The sequence below is a fragment of the Brugia malayi genome (genome assembly GCF_000002995.4).
Source record: "Brugia malayi strain FR3 genome assembly, contig: Bm_v4_ChrX_scaffold_001, whole genome shotgun sequence".
Taxonomy (NCBI): domain Eukaryota; kingdom Metazoa; phylum Nematoda; class Chromadorea; order Rhabditida; family Onchocercidae; genus Brugia; species Brugia malayi.
The window spans coordinates 11,102,802-11,124,711 of NW_025062479.1; the positions used below are offsets into that span (position 1 = coordinate 11,102,802).

The following is a 21,910-nucleotide window of genomic DNA, read 5'->3' on the forward strand; positions in this document are numbered from 1 at the left end:
GATGAAAATTTTGGACGAATCATTAATTTTTATTTATAATCACTAATATATTTAATATATATGTTATATAACATTGATAAGGCAAATATTTCCACTTTTTCCTTTTCATCACTTTACACGAGTGGTTAAAATGATTAGCATATAACAAATAATTTGAAGAATTTAATAATTTCTATGCTAGAAGATAGGGAATTATTTTTGTTAAGAAAAAAACTATAAAATAAATTGATAAAATGTTGAAAAGGAAAAGTTTATAATTATTTGTTTCATAATTATCTCTAAAACTGATAATTCTGAAATATAATAAACAACAGACATAAAAAGAAAAAAGTGAACAAAAAGAAAGATTTAATTCGTATTATTTACCCCTCCTTAGTTTTGGAAAAAACCTGGGCAACTTTTATTATTTTGTTATTTTCTTCTTTCCTCTCTATATCTTTTTTTTTTTTTGTTAAAAAAAAACCTTTAACTTAAGTGTTGAAATATTTTTTGCAAAATTCAACAACTTTTTTTTCATTGTGCAATTATTTTCCGGCTTTCCTTTCGTAAAAATATTGCGAAAATGATGAAACTATTTATTTGTTCCATTTAATTAGCCTGAAAAAATATTCGTTTTTGACTAATTTAAAAATATATGAGATTTTTGTGTATTTTAAAAGGAAATTTTTTCTTTTAATTCAATATTACTAAAAAAAAGGAAACAGGGGAAAAATAATGGACGAATGATTTAAAAAAGTGATTTGGAATGTATTTCTTTATGAATTTGAAGTGAAAAACGAATCGATCAGATTCTTTTTGAGACTAACTAATGGAACAGTTTTTTTATTATTTTGAATCAAAGAAAAAGGCTAAATGTTTTTTTTTTCTGCTTTTTTCACATTCCATTCTTATTTGCTAACTATTCTGAAATTACAAATTAAAAGTTAAAAGTAAATTCAAATTTAAATGCAAACTTTTGCTTTTTGGTAATCATTATCCTAATTTCATATTGTATTTCTTTTTACGATTAAAAAGGAAAACAAGGAAGAAAAGAAAAGGAAAAAAAAAAAACTTTTTCTTAAAAAACATTAAAAATATCATTTTTTATTTTCTTCTTTTTCCTATTTCCTTTTTATTTCAAACATACAATTCAAGGCGCAAAAATAACTTTTCATTAATAACGTAAAAAACACCTATTTGTCAACTTTTTTTTGTACAAACAATATCTGTGTTTATCAGTCATTATTAATATTTCACAACTTTATTGATAATTTTCCTTTTTTTCTTTCTATCATTTAACTTGAACATAAGTTATTGTTATTTATTAATATTAAGTGTTAAAATTTTTTTGAAAATTATCCATCTCAACAAAGTTTAAATTGTAATTTATCTTTGTTCTTTTCTGTATTCACTCCATATTTAATCTTCTAAAAACACTATTTTAGAATTTTATATCAGACTAAAATTTTTAATGATATTTAATCATACTATTTATTATTCATTTTGTTACAAATTGTAATTTTAAATGAATTTTTTTGAATATATTCATATTACAATATTATTTATTAATTAGATAATTAATATATAAGAATATATTGTTGAGAATGATATTTTATAAATTTATCATTCATTTTATGTTATCTCTATACATATGTTTTTTTTTTTTTTTTTTCTTTTTTTTAATATATATAAATGTTTTACGATAATTGATTTCATCACGTAGTTAAACGTAATTTACTATGCTAAATTTAGCTGGATGTCAATATGCAAATTGTAAACGATAGTTATTTCAAAGATGAACGATGTCGTATGACGTTACTTTCAAGTTCATCATCAATAGCAACCAATTTCTATATACCAATAACAACCGTAAATATGCAGCCGAATCGCGCTATTCATAATTCACATATTCATTATCAAAATAAAAATGATAATGATAGTGATGATAGCACTAATAACAGTTGGAATAATAATAATAGCAGTAATAATAATAATGGCGATGATGATGATAATGTTGATGATCGTGATAGTGATGATGGCAGTGATGATAATAATGATAATAGCAAGGATAATGGAAATGGAAAATTGAAACAAAATGATAATAGATCATTTTTTGATTCAAATTATCATTATTTACAAATTGATCGAAATTCGATTAATATTTTATTAAAAGTTGCTGCTGCTTTTGTATTATTATCTATTGCGGGTTGTTTGGTGCTTCAACATTTAAGAATCAATCGATTGGATTATCGAATTCGAAGAATTGAACTCAATTCTGCATATTCCATACAGGTAGGATTATTATAATCATTCATTTCTTTCTCTTTTTTTTTTTTTTGTTAATATTTTTTTTTTTTTTTTTGGTTACAAAATTATAAATTAAAATTAGCAAAGATTTAATACGAATAAATATATGTACAATTCTTTTGATTACTTTTGTGAGTGCTTAACTGAACATAGAATATGTAGCACTTTAATCAAATTGGAATTTATAGAAGTAATTGTTACTGGGAAATACAACTAATAATAGTATTGGATCGAACTTGGCCAATCAAATTATTTAAAAAAAGCGAAAAAAAAAAACATATTAATATAATTGCATACTAAATTGCTTAATGTGTTTTATTCTGAAGCACTAAAAATTTTCCATCTTTTCCTATTTCAATCAAATCGATTTAATTTTTAATTGATTGAGATTTTTCAATGAAAAGAAAAAAGTCAAATTTGTATGAATTGATAAAATTTTGACAAAACTGCATTTAAAAAAAAGAATATTCTGCTAGAATAGAAATATTTGTCTTTTCAAAATACAAATTTTTAGAACTTATTTAAAAAAGTTTTCTTATTTTTGAATAAAGTAATCTATAGTATATGAAGATTTAAATTTCCATTTTCAAATGGAACAATTTTACATTACTTATTTCCTTTTTTTTGTTTTCTATTTTTGCTTATTTTACTTTTACTTGCTGGTACTACTTTAGTTGCATTTCATTCTTGTCTTTGCTATTCAAGCTTAATTTTACCAAATTAAAACTAGAAAATTCTAAATTTAAATACCATATTAAATTTTGAAAAAAAAGTGTTTTAAAAATCATTTTTAATACCCAACTGTATTCAATGTGTCATTTTATTTATTGCATAATTTATTTTTAATGTATAAATAATGTAAATAATTAATTATTTCCTTCTTCTTTTTTTGTTTTTACACTTCTCTAAATGAAAGGTTTTCAAACTTTACACAGTTGGAAATGAGAATGAATGAACATAATACTTATTCGTAATGATTATGAAATCATATTTTTTTTATAATTTCATTTTATATAATCCCGTTAATTAATTTTTAAATTTAACAAATTCAGTGAGATATATTTATAAAGAAAGCAACGAAAAAAAGAAAGAAAAATTATTTTTTCTATCAATTTGAAAAAATTTTGCTAAACTCATGTCACAATTGTTTGTCGATATCTTATTTTTCTTTTCAGTTTTTTTTTCCTTTTTGTTTCTTAAAGAGATTTCAAATTTTATTCAGGGATTAAAGGAAAAAAGAAAAAAAATAAACTCAAAACTGTAAAAACAGTTTTCTCCATATTTGGTTGCCATATAAAAAATCACTTTCAATGAGTGGTGAAGCAAATTGATGAAAAATGAGAATGAATAAAATTTAGCAAATAATTTGTTCCATTTTTAAAAACTTATGAGAATTATATCAAATTTATTGCATTTAATGATGCAGTAATTTCAATTTTACTACACTGGGAAAGTTTTAAAAATTTAAAACGAATCCAAAACTGGGTGATATTTCGAAGTCGATGATAATATTGTTAAAAATTCAATTAATTAAGTATTTGTTTGTACTTTCTCTTTTTTTAAAAAAAACATTTTAAATAAATGGACAGTTGTATAGGCAGTAAATTTGTTTAATAATTTTAAAAGAATGAATAAATATAGCTATGCAATGAAATTGTTAGAACCAAAAAATAAAAATAAATCTTTTTTGTTTTGAAAAAAAGAAATTATATTGATAATGAAACTTCATATTTCTTGTCGATTATATTATAAAATTTTAATCATCTTCCTTATATGCATTGGGATGAAAATATAAATAGTTAAAATGAAATTTGAAATTTTTAAAATTCATAATAAACGTAACCAATTAATTGAGCTAAATTATATGAATTATAATATCGATAACATCCTTATGTATAAATTGGTAAAAATAAAAATGTAAAATTATTTGTCAAATATGATTATTCCTTATCCATAAAGTATAAAATTTATTACATTTTGTAAGATGAATAAATGAGTGACTTCTCTTTTTTTTTTTCTTAAATTTCATTAAATATAAACATACAGCAATAATATAATTAATTGAAAGGTTTACATTAAAAAAAATGAAACTAAAAAATTTTGAATTGTCTTAAATCAGTTGTTTCATATGAATAAAAATGTTTTCTTGTTTTTTTCTCTCGTTTCATCTCTTATTAGCAAACTTTGTTGCTTAATTAATTGTTTCCGGAGATCATTTTGATTATTTCATCATTTTCTTTCCTTCGTTTTTTCTCATCCTCTTTTTATGAAAGATAAATTTTATACAAAAAGGTAATCTACATATTTCTCATCCGTGATGAGAAATTAAAACTTTAAGAGTGTAAGAAAAGAACGAAAGAAATTTGGAACTAATTAATTAGCTCAAATCATTATTGAGAAACTTATATAACATTGTGTACATTTCGTTTTTTCTCTTTTTTTGAACCAATTTATTATAATGAAGAAAAAAGAACAACTATTTGTTATATTACTTTTTTTCTTTCTAAATAAATCAATTTAAAAAATAAATAAACTAAAAACTATCAAAGTGTATACTGACTTAATATATTTTTTTAAATGAAATATGCTTGCTTTTTTCCGTCCTTTCTTTTTGATGAATTGAATGAATTTAAATTTGAACTTAAATAGACTTAAATTTGAGAAAAAATCTTTTTTAGTATTAAATGGATGGTAGGAAAGAACAAGATTACCATCATCGTATGAATATGCATTGGATAGTATGAATGAAATGAAATGAACAAGAACGAATGATTGACAAGAAAGAAGATGATGATACAATGATCATTCATTGCGAATAAAAAAAGAGAAAAATTTGTGGATGAAATATTGATAAAAAGGAAAGATAAAGAATAATTTGAAAGAAAGAATTATTTGGAGATAAGAGATCGGAAAGAAAGGCGAAAGAGAAAGGGAAAAAAGAAGAGAAGAATCAAAAGATTTGAAATTGAAAAGAAAAAAAGGGGTCAGTCAATCAATGAATATATTAAAAAGGGAAAAGAGACAAAAAAGAAAAAGGAAAAAAATCCTTTTTAGACGATAATGATAATATGATGTAAGATATTCTTCTCAGTGTAATTGTATATGATGGATTAATTAATTCTTTTGATCTCCTTATCGGATCAACATCATTGATCATCGGCATAAATCTCCCTCCCTCTCTCTTTCCCTCTCTCCCCCTCTTTCTATATGGGTTTATTGGCGCCTCTCATTTTTCCCCATTTATTTTCATCAATTATTCATGATGAGAAAAAGTATTTATGATTTACAACCAATCTTTCTCATTTCATCTCTTCTTTTTTCTTCATTTCTAATTTCCATCATTTTTCCCCTCTCGCCTGGTCTTCTATACCATTTCTCTCTCTCTTTCTCTATTCACTACTGTTTTCTCCCCCTTCACGCTTTTTTCCCCCTGTTGTGCATCGTTTTTCTCTTTCCTCTTTTATTTACTATTATTTTCTCTACTCATTCATCTATTTCAACAATAATAATAACCAAAAAATAAAAATGAAAAGGAGAGAGAAGAACCAAAAAAAGAAGAAATGAAACGAAATAAGAAGGAAAATTAAAAAAGAAAAAAAAAACGCAAAACTCACTTTTTATTTTAAAACAATATAGCTTTCCACTAAAAAATTTGTTAAACTATTTTTTTTGAAGAAATATTTTTTGATTTTTTTTTTTATTAAATAGTTGGAAGCGATAAAGTAGAAGAAAATGATCAATAGTAAGAAAAAAAAAATAGAAGAGAAAGGAAAAGATGGAATATTATCTGTGATAATATAAAATCAATGCTATCATATTTGATATAATATTGTTGCAATCATTCTATAATTTAATTAATTGATATAATTAAATCAAAGTAGTAAGAGAGAAAAAAAAATAAGGGAAAAAACAGCAAACCGACTAAAAGAAAGAAAATTGACGGAAACAAAAACGAAGAACAAGAAGAGGAAAAAAAGGAAAAATAGTGAAAATTTCATTTCCATTTTCTTCCTCTCATTAATACATTTTTTCCATTTTCATAATAAAAAAATTTTTTGTAGTCCTTTGCTTCTTTTTTAAATAATTTTTCTTATAAAAATTTTCAAGAAAATATGAAAAGAACACTAGAAAAGATGTATTAAAAGTAGGAAAAAGTGTAAGAGAATTGTTTTAATAATTAATCGTTTGTTTATTTAATAATTTTATTGATTTGGAAAGAAAAAAAGCTAAATAAAATAATAAAATAAATTATTGATGGTGTAATTGATATAGTTGAAATTTGAATGATTCTTAGACATTTTTTTTTTTTTGATCATACATGAAATGAAATATGCCAGATGTAACCTTTCATTCATTCTTTAATATCCATTCATTTGCATAATCTCAGATTACCTCCATAACCGTCACTCGTTTTCACATTTTCGTTAGCCATCTTATTAAATAATACATTATACATACAATACTTATATCACCTATATTTTACTTATAGGTAGTGTATTATTAATTTACATGTTTTATTACTTATTAAGTAATTTATACACTTTTTTTATTACATTATCTATGTATCACTTGTATTACCTGTACTTATAAGTTGAAAACCAAAAAAAAACACGTATATATATATACATATATTTTTTTTTCTTCATTATTTATATTACCTATGCTTATAGATTAATAATCATGACTATTTTACTTATAAGTAATTTATATAAATATTTTTTATTACTTATATTCTTTATGTATTAATTATATTACCTGTATTATTATGATTACTTATGAGTAATTTATATCTATATTTTTATTACTTATATTATTTATGCATTATGCATGTGTTCTACTTGTAGGTAGGTAACCAAGTTAATTATTATTTATAAGTAAACTTTTATATATTTTACTACTTACATATAAATTATTCATAAATAATTTCTGTTACTATTTATAAATTATTTATTTATATTACGTTACCATACAAATAATTTGTACAGATTACTTATACAACTAAATATGCTTTGCTTTGTTGTTTCTTTGCTTTTTTTTCTAGCGGCTCAGAATTTTGAAATAAATGGTGGAAAAAAAATAAACTTTTTTTGGAAAAACAATTTTTTGAAGGAATAGAAATTGAATAGAAAGCGCAAAAGCGAAAAGACTTTTCATTAGTTATTCTTTTCCTCAGTTGTGAAAAAAAAAAAAAAAAAAAACGAAAAATAAAATAAAATTGAGCCATTCATGTGAAATAGCATTAAATTGTGGAAATGTTGAATGAAAATGAAAAAGAAAAAAAATGGAACAAATAACTCTACTTATGAACATTAATTATATGTATTATAATTTTGAAATCCTTAAAATGATTTGAAAATTTCAAAAAGCAATTATTTTAGTCCTTTCAGTTTTAACAAAATTCATTTATTTCTTTTACATTACTAACTTCATTGTAATATCATTTTTACTCAAGAATCTTTGAATTTTTTTTTCAAAAACAAAAAAGAGAGAAATCAGAATGTAATTGTTTGATAAAAAATAACAAAAAAAAAAAAAAAGAAATTAAAATTGGAATGATGATATTAAATACTGATAAATGATTGTTGCATGTAAAGGTTATGATAGGAAATGAAATAATCAAAATTGATAATAATGATTTCTTAAAAAATTTTCTCAACTAATGTCAAATTAGTAATTGCACTTAAAAATTTCTTTTCTGCATCCTATCATTAGCTTATTTCAGTTTAATCAAAATGAGTACTTTGACCGATATAAATCAAAAAAAAAAGTTGAAAAGTTTTATGTGGAAGAAAAAAAAATTGACGAAAAATAAAACGGAATGAAAGTAAAACGAAATGAAAAATTTTTGAATTATCGTTTTTGCACCATTATATATTGCCTTTGTATATTTAATGATAATAAATCATTTGCTCATCAATTTACAATTTGCTAAATATCATCAAAAATATTGACAATAATAATAATAATAATGACCATTTATAATAAAGTAATAAATATATCATTTGCATTGTAGAAAGCTTAATGCTAATTTTGCTTTAAAACAGTAATTTTTTCACAGCAATTTTTTCAAAAATTTAAATATTGGGAAAAATCATGGAGTGGACGATGAAATAGGGAAATTAGAGGTGAAAAAAAAAAACAAAAAACGATAGCAATATCTCTTTTTTTCTTCCTATAAAGCTATTTTTTTCCCAACTTTTAAAATAATATTTTAAGGTTTAATGAAAGAAAAAGGGAAAAAAGAAAAAAATGCAGCATAAGAACAAATAACATTCGTTTTACGATTAGTATTTTTTTTTTTTTTTTTTTTTTTTAAAAAAAAAAAAAAAAAAAAAAAAAAAAAAAAAAAAAAAAAAAAAAAAAAAAAAAAAAAAACAAAAGAGAAAAATTTGGCTGTCAAAAGATTATTTCAAAGCTTATAACATTTGTAAAACACATTCAGATAATTATTTTAGCGTTAGAAAAAAAAAATGAAAATGAAATTTAAGCTAACCGAATATTGTTTCACTATAAAGTCAATTTTTATAATTTGATACAGTGAGTGAAAAAATAAAGAATTTTAAATTTACACTTCATTTTCTAATGGAACAGTTTTCATAATAATAATATTATTATTATTTTGACAATGATATATTAATTAATTGATAAAAAATCTAAAAAAAAATTGATAATAGTAATTTTGATAATAATAATAATAATTTTTTTTTAGTTATCAAATGAACTGCGGAAGCAAATGTTTTGTTAAAATAAAAAAAAAAAAAAAAAGATGAATTGGGAGAAAAAAAACAAGCAAGCAAAAATAAAAACAAATGTAAAAAAAGTATTTAAATCACTGTAAAAAAAAGAAAAAAATTCATTTTCACACAAATATGAATAATGTAAAAAATTTCACTATAAATAATATAAAATTTTCTTTTTCAGTTAATTAGGCATCGAAGGTCAAAAATTAGCGATCCTAGCCGAAACATTCGGGAAGCTTTTAATAATAATCACAAATGTCGTTGTCCACCAGGTATATCCTCCTTTCATTTTTTTTTTAAAATAGATTTCTTGATATTCTATTATCAAATAATAATAATAGTAAGTTCTTAATATTAATAGTTTTGTAAAATAATAAAAAAATAACATTCTTTCTTTTAAATATTTTATTTTCATTTTTTATTGCTTTTATTTTTTTAAATAAAACATTTGTGAAAAATGTGATTGCTTCCGCATTACAAAACTTTATTTTTACTTAAAATAATATAGATTGTTTCCAAAAATTTAATTTAACTGTTACAAAAAAAAAAGGAAGGAAGAAAATGAGTTCCCTTTTTTCTTTTCTTTCACAATTTTCCCCCACTTTTTCTAACTTTTTTTCTCCCAAAATTCATCATATATTATCAGTAAATGAAGAGCAATTGATGTTTCTTAGAGAGGAATTTAATGATGTGAAAATTTTGAAGTGCTTTTTAAAAAAATTTTTTTTTTTCACTTTCTTTCTCTCTTCCATTCTTTCCCTTTCACTTTTCTTCTTTTACTATCACTTCAACATTTTGTTGTGATGAACAATAAAATGGGCTAATTAAATTAAAAAGATGACTATTATATTTTGAAGTACTTAGAATAACAATAAAATGAAAAATTGAAACTAACTCTTATGTTTTGAAGTAGTTAAAAAACAAATTAAATTAAAGAACTCTTAACTTTTAAAAGAGGGAAAAAAAGAATGAATGCAGAGGTGGCTATATTTGAGTTAAATTTAGAAATGAAATTTTAGAACTTATAAAATTAATAGAAAAGAATTGAAACTGGAAAAGAAAAAACGAAAAGAAAAAGCATGAATTCTTTATTTTATTTTATTCTAAATTTTTTTTAGGTCAAAAAGGTGAACCAGGAATACCAGGATCAATAGTATGTTTCATTTTTTTTTTTTTTTCATATTTGTTACTTGATTAATTTTTTTCTATTTCATAACATTTCTATGTGTATGTTTGTTTTCTTGGTTTTATATATCACAAGCATGTTGAAATTGATAATTGTTTGTTTTCAAATGATTTAATAATACTGATAATTTTTTTTTGTTTTAATTTTAATTTAATTCAAAATTAAATTTAATTGAAGTCATTTTTAGTTATTTTTACATTTACAGTGGATCTATTGCATGATAATTAAAATATTGTGTTGAAAATAATTTAAATTTTGTTATTTGTGAAAATTGTTATTCCTTTTCACTAATAAATTGCAGCATTCGAAGCAAACATTACGTCGTCAATTACGATCATTTGGTTTTTTATATACACCTAGTGGACATGCGATACAACTTCGCGGTATATCGGGACCACCTGGGCCACCTGTATGTTGTTGTGTCCTTTCACATCCTTTTTTCGTTGTTTTTTTAATGTTTCTTTTTTTATTTGTTCAACTACTACTACCTTTGTTGTTAGTAAACAAATGACTATTTCATTTGAATATTTTCGTGTTTTTTTTTTAAAATCTCCCACATTTTTTAAAACATTCTCCATTCTTTAAATATCTCGCAAAAAGAAGTTAATTTTAAATGTGCTGTTATAAGTAAACAAATAATTCATTTATAAAACAATAATGATTGATTTTTTTTTGAGAAAATGAAAAAAAAAAAACAAAATGACAACAAATGAAAAAAAAAAAAACTAATCAACTAACAAAAAAGAACACACTATCATAGCTCGATCACTTACAACGATTGATGTGATAATATGTTTTTTTTTTTTTGCTTTGTGATATTTTTTCTTCATTTCAAACTTATCATTTATTAATTTAATTAAGCATGCTGCAATGTAGTTATTCTTTCTAAATTTGCTGTCGTTTTCACAATTTCCTATGTTGTGCTGTTTGATTGTAATATTTTTTTCATGATTAAATTTTAGTGTCTGTTTAATATCATTAATATTTTTTAAATTAAAAAGAAAAAATTCATTTTAGGGACCAAAAGGTACACGTGGATATCCTGGTTTTCCGGTAAGCATAAAATTATTATCATCAAATATTATTTAAAATGTCAAGTATGCAAAAAAAAAAAATTAATTTTTTCCATTTTTTTTTTCTTTCCGTTCATGAATATATAACATTTTAAATTAATAAATTAATTTTCATTTTTAGGGACCAATTGGCTTAGATGGACCAAAAGGTGTTGCAGTAAGTGATTAAAAATATTTATTAAATTCATAGCATAAAATTACATTTAAAGTAGCTAAACTATTAAGTAGAAATAACAATTAATTAAAAGAAAATTAACTATAATTTAAAATGAATAAAATGAAAATAAATTTATTATTATATCATTTTAAATCATAAATATTTCCATTGATAAACATCAATTAATTATTAGATCAACCAATTAATATAATTTATTTGGGAGAGTAACAAACACAAATCTATAAATATCATCAACGCACTGCGTAATAATCTTTGATACCATCAAAAAAAAAAGCAAAAATGGGAAATGCATCAAATTACCACAACACTTCTCTGCGGGATATCGTTTATAACAGAAAAGCTCTTCAACCGAATTGATAGTACCCAATTGGATTTATCGATAGATGGGGGAATATTATAAGTATTATCTTTGAATGATTATTTTAATAAAAATTTGTCCAAATTTCTTTTTTATTTTCATTTTAATTAATCAATCATTTTCTAACTTAAAAATTTTTTAAATAGAATAAAATGAAAAATATTGTAGGGCATGCCAGGACCAAAAGGCGAACGAGGTGAACGTGGTCCAATGGGACCACCAGGATATCCTGGTGCTAAAGGAGAACGTGGTTATTCGGCTGCTCTCAGCAAAATACAGGTATTATTTTAATCATATAATAATATATTTCATTCGATATATGTATCTATAATTGCTTGGAAAAATACTGTTTAATTATTAAATGATTAAATTTAAATACTTGTTGATTAGTTAATTTTGATTTGATTCAATTTTGTATACTTTAATTTTTTTTAAAGGTGAAAAAAGAACTATTTGGAGAGATTTTAAAATTAGAATATGAATTTCTAACTTTTGTAGGTTGCGAAATGCTAATTTAACTTTTACAATAATAATTTTATAGGTTGCGAATGCTGATTCTGTAACACCAGTGCTTATTCAGGTAAACTTCTGAAATTAATGCAATTTAAAATATTGTTTATCTTGACATTACAATAATAATAATAATAATAATAATAATAATAATAATAATAATAATAATAATAATAATAATAATAATAATAGTAATAATAATAGTAATAATAATAATAACAATAATAATAATAATGACAATAACAATAACAATAACAACAATAATAATAATAGTAATAATAATAATAATAATAATAACAATAATAATAATAGTAATAATAATAACAGTAATAATAATAATAATAATAATAATAATAATAATAATAATAATGACAATAACAATAACAATAATAATAATAATATTAATAATAATAGTGATACTGATAATGCCAACAGAGTACCAGATAAATTTGTTCTTCAATTTTTTCAATTATTAAATTGCATTAATGTTAGTTGCTTATTACATTGATCCAACAAAAATTTTCAATAATTATCGATTTAATCAATAATTTTAATCGATCAATAATCAGTGATTTTAAAACGTAGTTTTATCACAGGGTCCACCTGGTCCACCGGGAAATCCTGGTCCACCTGGTGATGTTGGCAAGCCTGGTCCATCAGGACCAAAAGGTGATAGAGGATTACCCGGTTTTGATGGTGAATCACGAGTTGGCATGAAAGGTGAACCTGGTATGCCTGGTATTCAAGGCAAAACTGGTCCAGTAGGACCACCTGGGCCACCTGGATTAAAGGTACTATTTTTTTTTTCGAAATTCATAAGAAAAATTTTAGATTTTCACTTATTTTATTTTCAGTTTTATTCTTGTAAAATTATGTGTTGTGACCTGGTGCCTCCTACTTTTTTAATTAGAATGGTAATTTATTATAAAAGAAAGAAAGAAATATTTGTTTATTGCTGCATGTATTCGTTGTACTGTGAATACGTTGCATATAAAATAAACAATTAGGGAGAGCCTGGATCACCGGGACAACGTGGATTACCAGGTCTTACGTCAAAATATGTAGAGAAAAATCCGGAACCAATAATTGGTCCACCGGGTAAACCTGGGGCACCTGGAATACGTGGGCTACCAGGTATACCTGGTTCTCCAGGTGTTCCAGGAGCTAAAGGTGATTCAGGACTTCCGGGCAAAGATGGTATTGAAGGAAAAATAGGAAGAATGGGCAATCCAGGTCAACAAGGAATACCGGTAATTTATTTGCATGCAATGATTTTTTTTTTTTTTTTTTCACTCGTGTTATTATATTTTCAAACTTCGAAGAAATTTGGAACCATATGATTTTTTTCTAAAGAATCGAAAATTTTCAATTGATTTATAATTTTAATTATTTGATAAGTCATGCACAAATGATTATAAGCACTGATTGATCTAAAACAGTGTTTTGAGAAAAATTAGTTTTCAGAAGGAAAAAACGACGGGATAAATATTCTATTGTGTTTTGGTTAATTAATCATTTTGCAAATTATAAAAAATGATAAAAATCTATTTTGAAAACTAAATTCAAGTCAAAATATGTTACAAAAGAGAAAGAAATTGTTTTCAGGGAGAAAAAGGTGAAAGAGGTGAAAAGGGAGAAAGTGGTATACAAGGATTACCTGGTCCGCCTGGTGTTGTTACAGCAACATCAGCAAGGACAACACAGGTTATTGCTGGACCACCGGGACCACCAGGACGAGATGGACGAAAGGGGGAAAAAGGCGAAAAGGTTTTTTTTTTTCTCCTTTTTTTAAAAATTATCAAATAAATTGAAATTCTTCATTTGAATTTATGAAATAAAAATCTGAATTGTTACAAGTTCAGGAACATAATTGTTGTCTTTCAAAAAAAAATAAAAAAAAAAATTAATCCAATCATGTTAAAGTTTACAATTATATGTTATGTCAAGATGTGAAATTAACAAAAAAGGAAAAACTGAAATTTCTTTTTTTTTGTTTTTAAATTTTAAATTAATCGTATGCTGTGATAAAACTCACCGATTTTAGTAAGATATATATATTTTTTTTAATAAGTAATTTAAGAAGGAAGAGAATTCAGGGTGATATGGGTAGCAGAGGCCCAATAGGTCCACCCGGACAATCGGGTGCAAAAGGTGAAATTGGTAAACGTGGCAAAAAAGTGAGTTTATGCTCGTTTTGTTTTGTTTGCTTATACTTTTTTTCTTTCTTTTTTTGTTTTGTTCATTTAATTAAGAAAAAAAAAAGAGATAAAGAAAAAAGTTTTTTTGAAAATTTTGAAAAACTAAAAAATATTTCTTTTTTTTTTGAAAGAAAAGAAAAAGCACTTTTTTTTTTATTTCTTGTTTTACTAACTTATGTGTAAAATTAATTGGAAAATATTGTCTATTTACACTGTATGTATATGATAGTTTTGTTGATTTAATTTGCATAAATAGTTTGTAAATAATTATTAAAGCATGCCTTTTGCATGATTATAATATGTGTGTTTTAAATTTTCTTTAAAAAAAAGAACAAAGGGAAACTTTTTTGTCTATTTAAACAGCATGTTAATATTTACCTGACAGGTAAGGTTTTATATTATATTTTCTCTTTTTTCTTTTTCTTTTTTGTTTTATTTTCTAACACTAAAATTTGCTTCAATCTTTTTTTGCTCTAAAAAAACGCAAACATAGTTATATATGTAGTTATAATAATAATTATAATATTTTTGGGTTTAAAATGATATATTAATTGCTAATAGTTTTTAAGTTTTTTGTTCTTTGTTTTTTTTTGAAAAAAAAAAAAAAAAAAAAAAAAAAAAAAACGAAAAAGAAATGTTTAGTAGATGAAATTAATCATTTTGATATATAATTATTCAGGGTAGAGATGGTTTAAATGTGAGTGAGGAAAAACTAATTGAAAAATTATTACCAATGTTGCAACAATATGCACGAATAGATGGTTTACCAGGGCCACCAGGTCCAATTGGACCACAAGTAAGTTTGAGAAAAAAGAATTTCTTTTTGTCGGTTTTTTTTTTTCGAAAATCTAAGTTTGATTTAGTTTCTTCCATTTTGATATTAAATGACATAAAAATTATAGGGTCCAAAAGGTAATGAAGGACTACATGGTGAACGTGGACCTCAAGGTTTACCGGGTCATGCTGGTTCAAAAGGTGAACGTGGTGAAATTGGACCACCTGGTTTAATTGGTCCACCAGGATTACCAGGACATTTAGTAAGTGTAATTAGTTACCTAATATTGTTTAGAAGAATGTATGAAAATTACTTAAATAACTTTGCATTCTGAAATTTCTATATTTTATCTTGTTTTCTTAAAAAAAAGTAGTTATAAAAACGAAAAATACTGATTGTTTCTTCAGTTCAACTGAAAAATTTTTCAAAAAAAAAAAACAATTTCAGAGCACTGTAATTGAAGCGACTGCTTCATCATCATCACTTGGAATTCCAGGACCACCCGGACCTCGGGTATGGATTAAAACAATGCTTTGTATTTTTGGTTTATGAAAAGCATAATATCCGAGAATTAAAAGAAATAAATTTTAGGGAAGTCCCGGCTTACCTGGGCCACCGGGTATGAAAGGTGAAAAAGGTGAACGGGGATTAGCAGGTGTTCCTGGATCACTTGGTTTGCCCGTATGTCTTATTTTTACATTATGTTATTCCAAAATATTTAATAAATTTAACTTTTTTATTTTTTCAAACTGAGTTCTAAAAAGGAAAAAACTTTCCCTAAATTTTTATTTATGTGCAAAAATGCAAAAAAGAATTGGAATGAAATTAAATAATTCAATACCTAAACAAATTTAGGGACCACCCGGACCGATGGGAATAAGAGGACCACCTGGAATGGAAGGCAAACAGGTGAGAGGAAAAAAATTAATTTAAAAATTTGAAACAAATGTCTAATTTTAGTATACAGTTCTTTTCATTAATATATTAGCAAACTATTTATCAATAAATAGTATCAGTATATCAGTTGCCATTATTATCATATAGAATTTTTTTAGTTGATTTATAAATAATTTTAAGTTGCTCAAATTGCATTATTTACAATAGTAATATATTGGATTTTTCAAAATTTAATCATTCAACTTTCTTTATTTTTCCTTAAGTTCTCACGATAGATAAATAATAATATTCATTGAATGATGAAATTTCTAACAGCAATCTTATATTATAATAATAACATTATTATTAGTAATAAATACAGTATAATGTAATAGTAATAAAACTATAAATGAACAATTAAAAAAAGAATAAAAGTAAATAAATATTTTGATTTTTATAGAAATATTAATCTCTTTTTAAGCAATAAATTTTTCACTTGCAGCAGATAGATATTCGCTGATCAAACTCTTTCATCAACTTGTCGTCATCATTTTATATGGTGACATATGGATTAGTTACAGAGTTGTTTGATATTTTTGTCCTCTTTTGGAAAAAAGAGTAAAAATTTATTACTGATTTCAAATTTATAAATTTTAATGTAACTAAAATAAATGATAGAAATATTTTATTTTAAATATTTGTGCTAGTAATATAATTTATATATATATATATAATTTTGATTGTATGTTGTACCATATTTTTTTGAATTGCACAACTGTGTTTTGATTGAGCTTGCATAATTTGCATGGCATGGTATAGCAAGCTTAAATGGTTTTGTGATATTTCGTTTTTCTTTTTTCTTTTTTTTGTTCTGTTTGATTTAAAATTCTAAGCAAAGATTATCTTTCCTTAAATTTTTTTATATTTATAGGGTAAACCTGGACCAGTGGGACCAACAGGTTTGAAAGGCGATATTGGATTACCTGTATGTTTATGATTTCATTAATCGATTGATTGATTAATAAATTAACAGATTTAATTTCTTTAAATGTTTGTTTTTTAAAAAAAAAGGAAAAAATAAATTAATAATTAATTATTCTAATGGTTTGATATTTAACACATGAAAATATTTCATTTTTAGGGTGCACGTGGTCCAGTTGGTGATCGCGGACCACCTGGATTACAAGGTGAAAAAGGTGAACAGGTATGATATTTATTTAATTTTTAATTAACAACTTGTACTAAAAAAAGCGGGCAGAAAAAACAATCTTTTAAACATTTAAAACTGTTGAATATTGCAGAGAAAAATAAATAAACATCAATATCCGATTATGGTATTTTAGGGTATTCCTGGTTTGGATGCACCATGTCCAACAGGACCAGATGGATTACCAATGCCATATTGTGCATGGAAACCACTTGATGTTAGTTTCATGTTATTCATTTGTTGAATTAAAAAAAAGAACTCGAAATAAGTTCAATTAACTTAATTTTTAAAATCTGAACTTCCAAAAATAAGTAAAATAAATAACTACATAAACAATTGACATTGCATAATATTAATTATATTATTATAATTAAGTCAACAGGGCTAAATATTTTCAGCCAAATGTTCGAACGACATAATGGTAAGACTAAAAATGAATGAATTTAATAATTTAAAAAGAAAAAAAAAAAGAACTACCATGCAATACTATCATTGATCAATCATTTTTGTTAACAAATTTTTCTTTCTTTTGCTCCCTACTATTCCATTTTTTTTCCCTCCTGAGAAAAAATCTTTTTCCTTTTTTGCAACATTTATTATCATTTTCTTATGAAACTATTTATCATTCTCAACATATAATAATTATTCAATTTAAATATTTTGACAAATTTGTTTATTTTTTCATTCCTTTTATATTTCCAAAATGATTATATTTGTCAATGATAAAAGCTAAATCTTATTTATTTTGTACAATAAAACCATATTTATATTTAAAACAACAGCAAGTATCAATTTACATTGATATGTAATCAAAATTCAAATTGGACATTTAGATTTTCAATTATTATTAAACAAAAATTATATTTGTTTACTTTTTTTCTAAAAAAAAGAAAAAACAAGATAGTAGTAGTAGAGAAGAAATACTTTTCTTTTAAATTTCTTATCATATGCAAACTGGAAATTTTTATAGTCAAATGAAAATGGTATAGAACGGGCTGCATTCCGAAAAAAGCGAACATCAAATTCAATTACAAATCGCATTTATCATTATTACTACAACTAACAAATATTTCTTATGCCTAACCAGACATATATCATTTCATTGCTGTATGTATATTTGTTTTTTGTTTATGTAAATTTTTTCCCGTTTTTTTTCTTTTTACTTTTCTTTTTTTCTTCCTAACCTTTATTTTTTCTTTTTCTCTCTTCTTTCCCTCCCTCTCTCTCTCTCTCTGTTTAATTTGATTTATAAAATGCAGTGAGAATATATGCAAGAGAGTGACTTTACTTGTAACAGTAATTTAAAAATAAAGAAAGAAAAAACATAACATAAGGTTATGTGAAAAAACATAAGGTTTTGCTAAAAGAATCATTTATTGAATCTCGTGAAAAATACTCGCGAATCATTCGAGAAAATATGCTGCATTTTGGACAGTTTAATTTACCTTAATTTTAAATTAGTTATTGATTTTAGCAATTTCCAGAACATTTTTTATAAATTGTCGAATCTCGTCTGGAATCGTTTTTCCTTTTCCTTCTTTTTTCATTGTTTTTGTTTTGTTATCGAAAAATTTTAATCGTGCATTATTTTTTGAATGGATAATAATAATTTATCATTAAAATTCTTTAAATTCAAATTTGTTATGTTTGATTCTATCACAAAAAAAAAAGTAAATGAAATATTGCTATATAGATAATAATATGTGAGTGTTTCTGGAATTTTTTTTTGTTTGAACTGATATATTTTATTTTAAATACTTGCTGCTTGAATTATTCTTATCATTGCAGTTTATTTATTTGCATTTGAACAAATAACGGATTTTATTCATTAGTAAATTCTAAAGATCATTAAAGTTTATTTTTTCTTATGAAAATGTAATTTTTTTTTGTTAACTTTTTTATTATTTTAAATTCAATTTTTTGAAAAAAAAATGCCTCATATTTTCACTGTTTGTACGAAAATAATTATTTCTCCATGTTTTGCCTTTTATTCCTCTCTCTTTCTTTCTTTCTTTCTCCCTCTCTCTCTGTCTTAAAAAAAGGCCATCTAAATTAAAATATTTCAGAAATAAGTGATTTTTCATACATCATGAAGAAATGTCAAATTTTAATTATATAAGATTTTGACTTTATTATATTATTTAAGAAAAAAAAAGTAAAAAAATAGTTTACAGCAATTAAATTTCAACAATTATTATAACTAATTAAACATATTATAAAATTTTTTACAATTTTTTTTTTACAATATTTATTGAATTCAAAATTTCTGGTCAAAAAGGGATGAAAAATGAAAAAATGTTTGAAAATTAAAAAATTCTTATTTGTTTTTTTTTTTTTTTTTTGCTTTTTTTGTTTTTTTATTTTTTTTAATTTAAGCGTGAAAAGCTATTTGTATAAGATTTGACTGTTGAATAATTATGTGCAGATTTTTTTTTAGTTTTTTATTTCGCTTTTTTTGTGCTAATATGAATTCAGAAATTACGTGTGATTTTGCATACGTAATTAACACGTATATATATATAATTGCTTTATTATTATTAAGTTGTAATTTTGTTAAAGAATGATAATATACGATATTTTATAATATTGTGATTCTGTCTGATATTTTCCAGTGATATTTATCCCAAAAAACGGGGAAAATCTTTTTTTTTTTTGATTTTTCTTTTTTTGAAGAAAAGATTTTTTTTAAATATAACAATTTGCGAAATATTTATTAGTGGGAAAAATATTTGAGGAGGAAAAAGAATGTTTTAAGTGGTTGAAAATAGAAACTGAGAATCAATTTTTATGCTATTAAAAAAATAATGATAACTATTATTAATAATAATTTGGCTATAAATTTTTTATAAAACTATTATTATTAATAATTTGACTATAAATTTTTAAATAATTAATAATTTGACTATAAATTTTAATAAATTTAATAAAATAAGTGTTACAACTATTTTAATCAATAATTATTCATATACTTTTTCATTTTTTCTTTTAAAATTAAACATCTTCCATGAATTAATTTATGGCTGGTGCTAATTTTTTGTCTTTCGTTAAAAACTTTTCATTGTTTTCTTTTTTTTAATCTCAAATTATTATATATTTTTAAAATTAATGTATATAATTGCTATTACATATGCCAAAACTTCCTCTCACTGCCCTTCATTTCTTCTCAAAAAAAATTTTTGTTTTCATTTTCATCTTTCTCCCAAATAATTGCATTCAATTATTGACTTCTTTTTTTTCTTCTTCACATACCATATCTCTGCAATAAAACTTTCCATATCTTTTTTTCTTATCAGTAGTCGCTTGTTTGTTTTTTGCATTATCACTTTGTTAGTTACAGTGATTAATGATTAGCCTTGTAAATGATTAACATTTATGATTTATAAAACGAATAAATTTAAGATATTTTGAATGTTAAACTAATATTATAGGTAATTTGAAATTTTAGTAATACTTTTTCACTTCTTTTTTTCTCAAAATAAATTTCATGGATAATTTATGTTTTAACCATTCATTATTCATGCATTTGATAATTATATTTTCTTTCTAACAGCAGTAATTTGTGCAAGAAAAGAAAATAAAAGATTTTTTTATTACTTAAAATAGATTATTTTATATACATTATCCTATTCGAAGAAAATCAGTAATTCTAATTATTCGTAATTATCCGTATTGGAAATTTTGAATTTTGTCACTAAAAAAATTTTGAAAATAGTTCATTTTTTTGGTTTATAATTTTCATCAAAACTTATATATCAAGCAACAATTATTATAAACCACTCATTTAATCACTGCCTTTTTCTAATTTAACTTAATTTTTGAAAATCTTGAAATTTTAGGATGAATTCAAGTTGTCCGATAAATGTTAAACAATTTAACACGATGAAATATTGTAAAAAATTTGAAGAATAAATTTTTGGTACGTCGTTAAGATAAATAGTCTAAGTGATAAAAAGAAAAAAAGCTAATAAAGATGCAAAGTCCTAATTCATTCTCAAATATCTGATTAATTAATTTGAATTTTAAGCTTTAATTTATAATAGTAGGCCAAGTAAGTGTTACTTTTTTTCTGAATGTGTCTTTATGAAAATGTAAAATTCGTATAAACTACTTATATGATTTTGACTGTATGATTTTATTGTTTGAAGGTATCGTAAAATTCTATCAGAAATACTTACTAATGATAATACTATTAAAGGTGATAGTATTGTAGTAAAGTAATAGTTATAATGATAATAATAAAAATAACGATAATTAGTAATAATAAATAATAATAGTAATAGTAGTAATCTGTCATAAATGTTCATGTATTTTCATGCAGCTTTTGTTTACTCTATTACCCAATGACTTTTTTTTGTATTTTACCATTTGTTTTTTCAGTAGAAAAAAGGAAAGAAAAGAAAATAAAGTAAAATTTAATTTAAATTCTTCATTACATTTATTTAGCGCATATAAAATTCAATTAGGATATTAAAAAAAAAAAAAAAAAAACAAAAGAAAATTATTCAGAATTTTCAATAAATTCA

At 23.3% G+C, this 21,910-nt stretch overlaps 1 protein-coding gene across 1 annotated transcript; it reads left to right on the forward strand.

Moving 5' to 3' along the window:
* Nucleotides 1-1,743: 1,743 nt before the first annotated feature.
* On the forward strand, nucleotides 1,744-18,450 carry Bma-col-99 (collagen protein 99, putative; the record flags this gene model as incomplete). The annotated part of the gene is made up of 21 exons (XM_043074451.1): nucleotides 1,744-2,271; nucleotides 9,208-9,298; nucleotides 10,145-10,179; nucleotides 10,514-10,621; nucleotides 11,230-11,265; nucleotides 11,407-11,442; nucleotides 11,990-12,100; nucleotides 12,363-12,401; nucleotides 12,928-13,122; nucleotides 13,339-13,581; nucleotides 13,937-14,098; nucleotides 14,428-14,508; nucleotides 15,209-15,325; nucleotides 15,432-15,566; nucleotides 15,752-15,817; nucleotides 15,896-15,985; nucleotides 16,160-16,213; nucleotides 17,112-17,165; nucleotides 17,322-17,384; nucleotides 17,524-17,604; nucleotides 18,358-18,450. 21 exons carry the CDS (start codon nucleotides 1,744-1,746, stop codon nucleotides 18,448-18,450), a joined length of 2,418 nt encoding a protein of 805 aa, XP_042930385.1.
* Nucleotides 18,451-21,910: the final 3,460 nt, after the last annotated feature.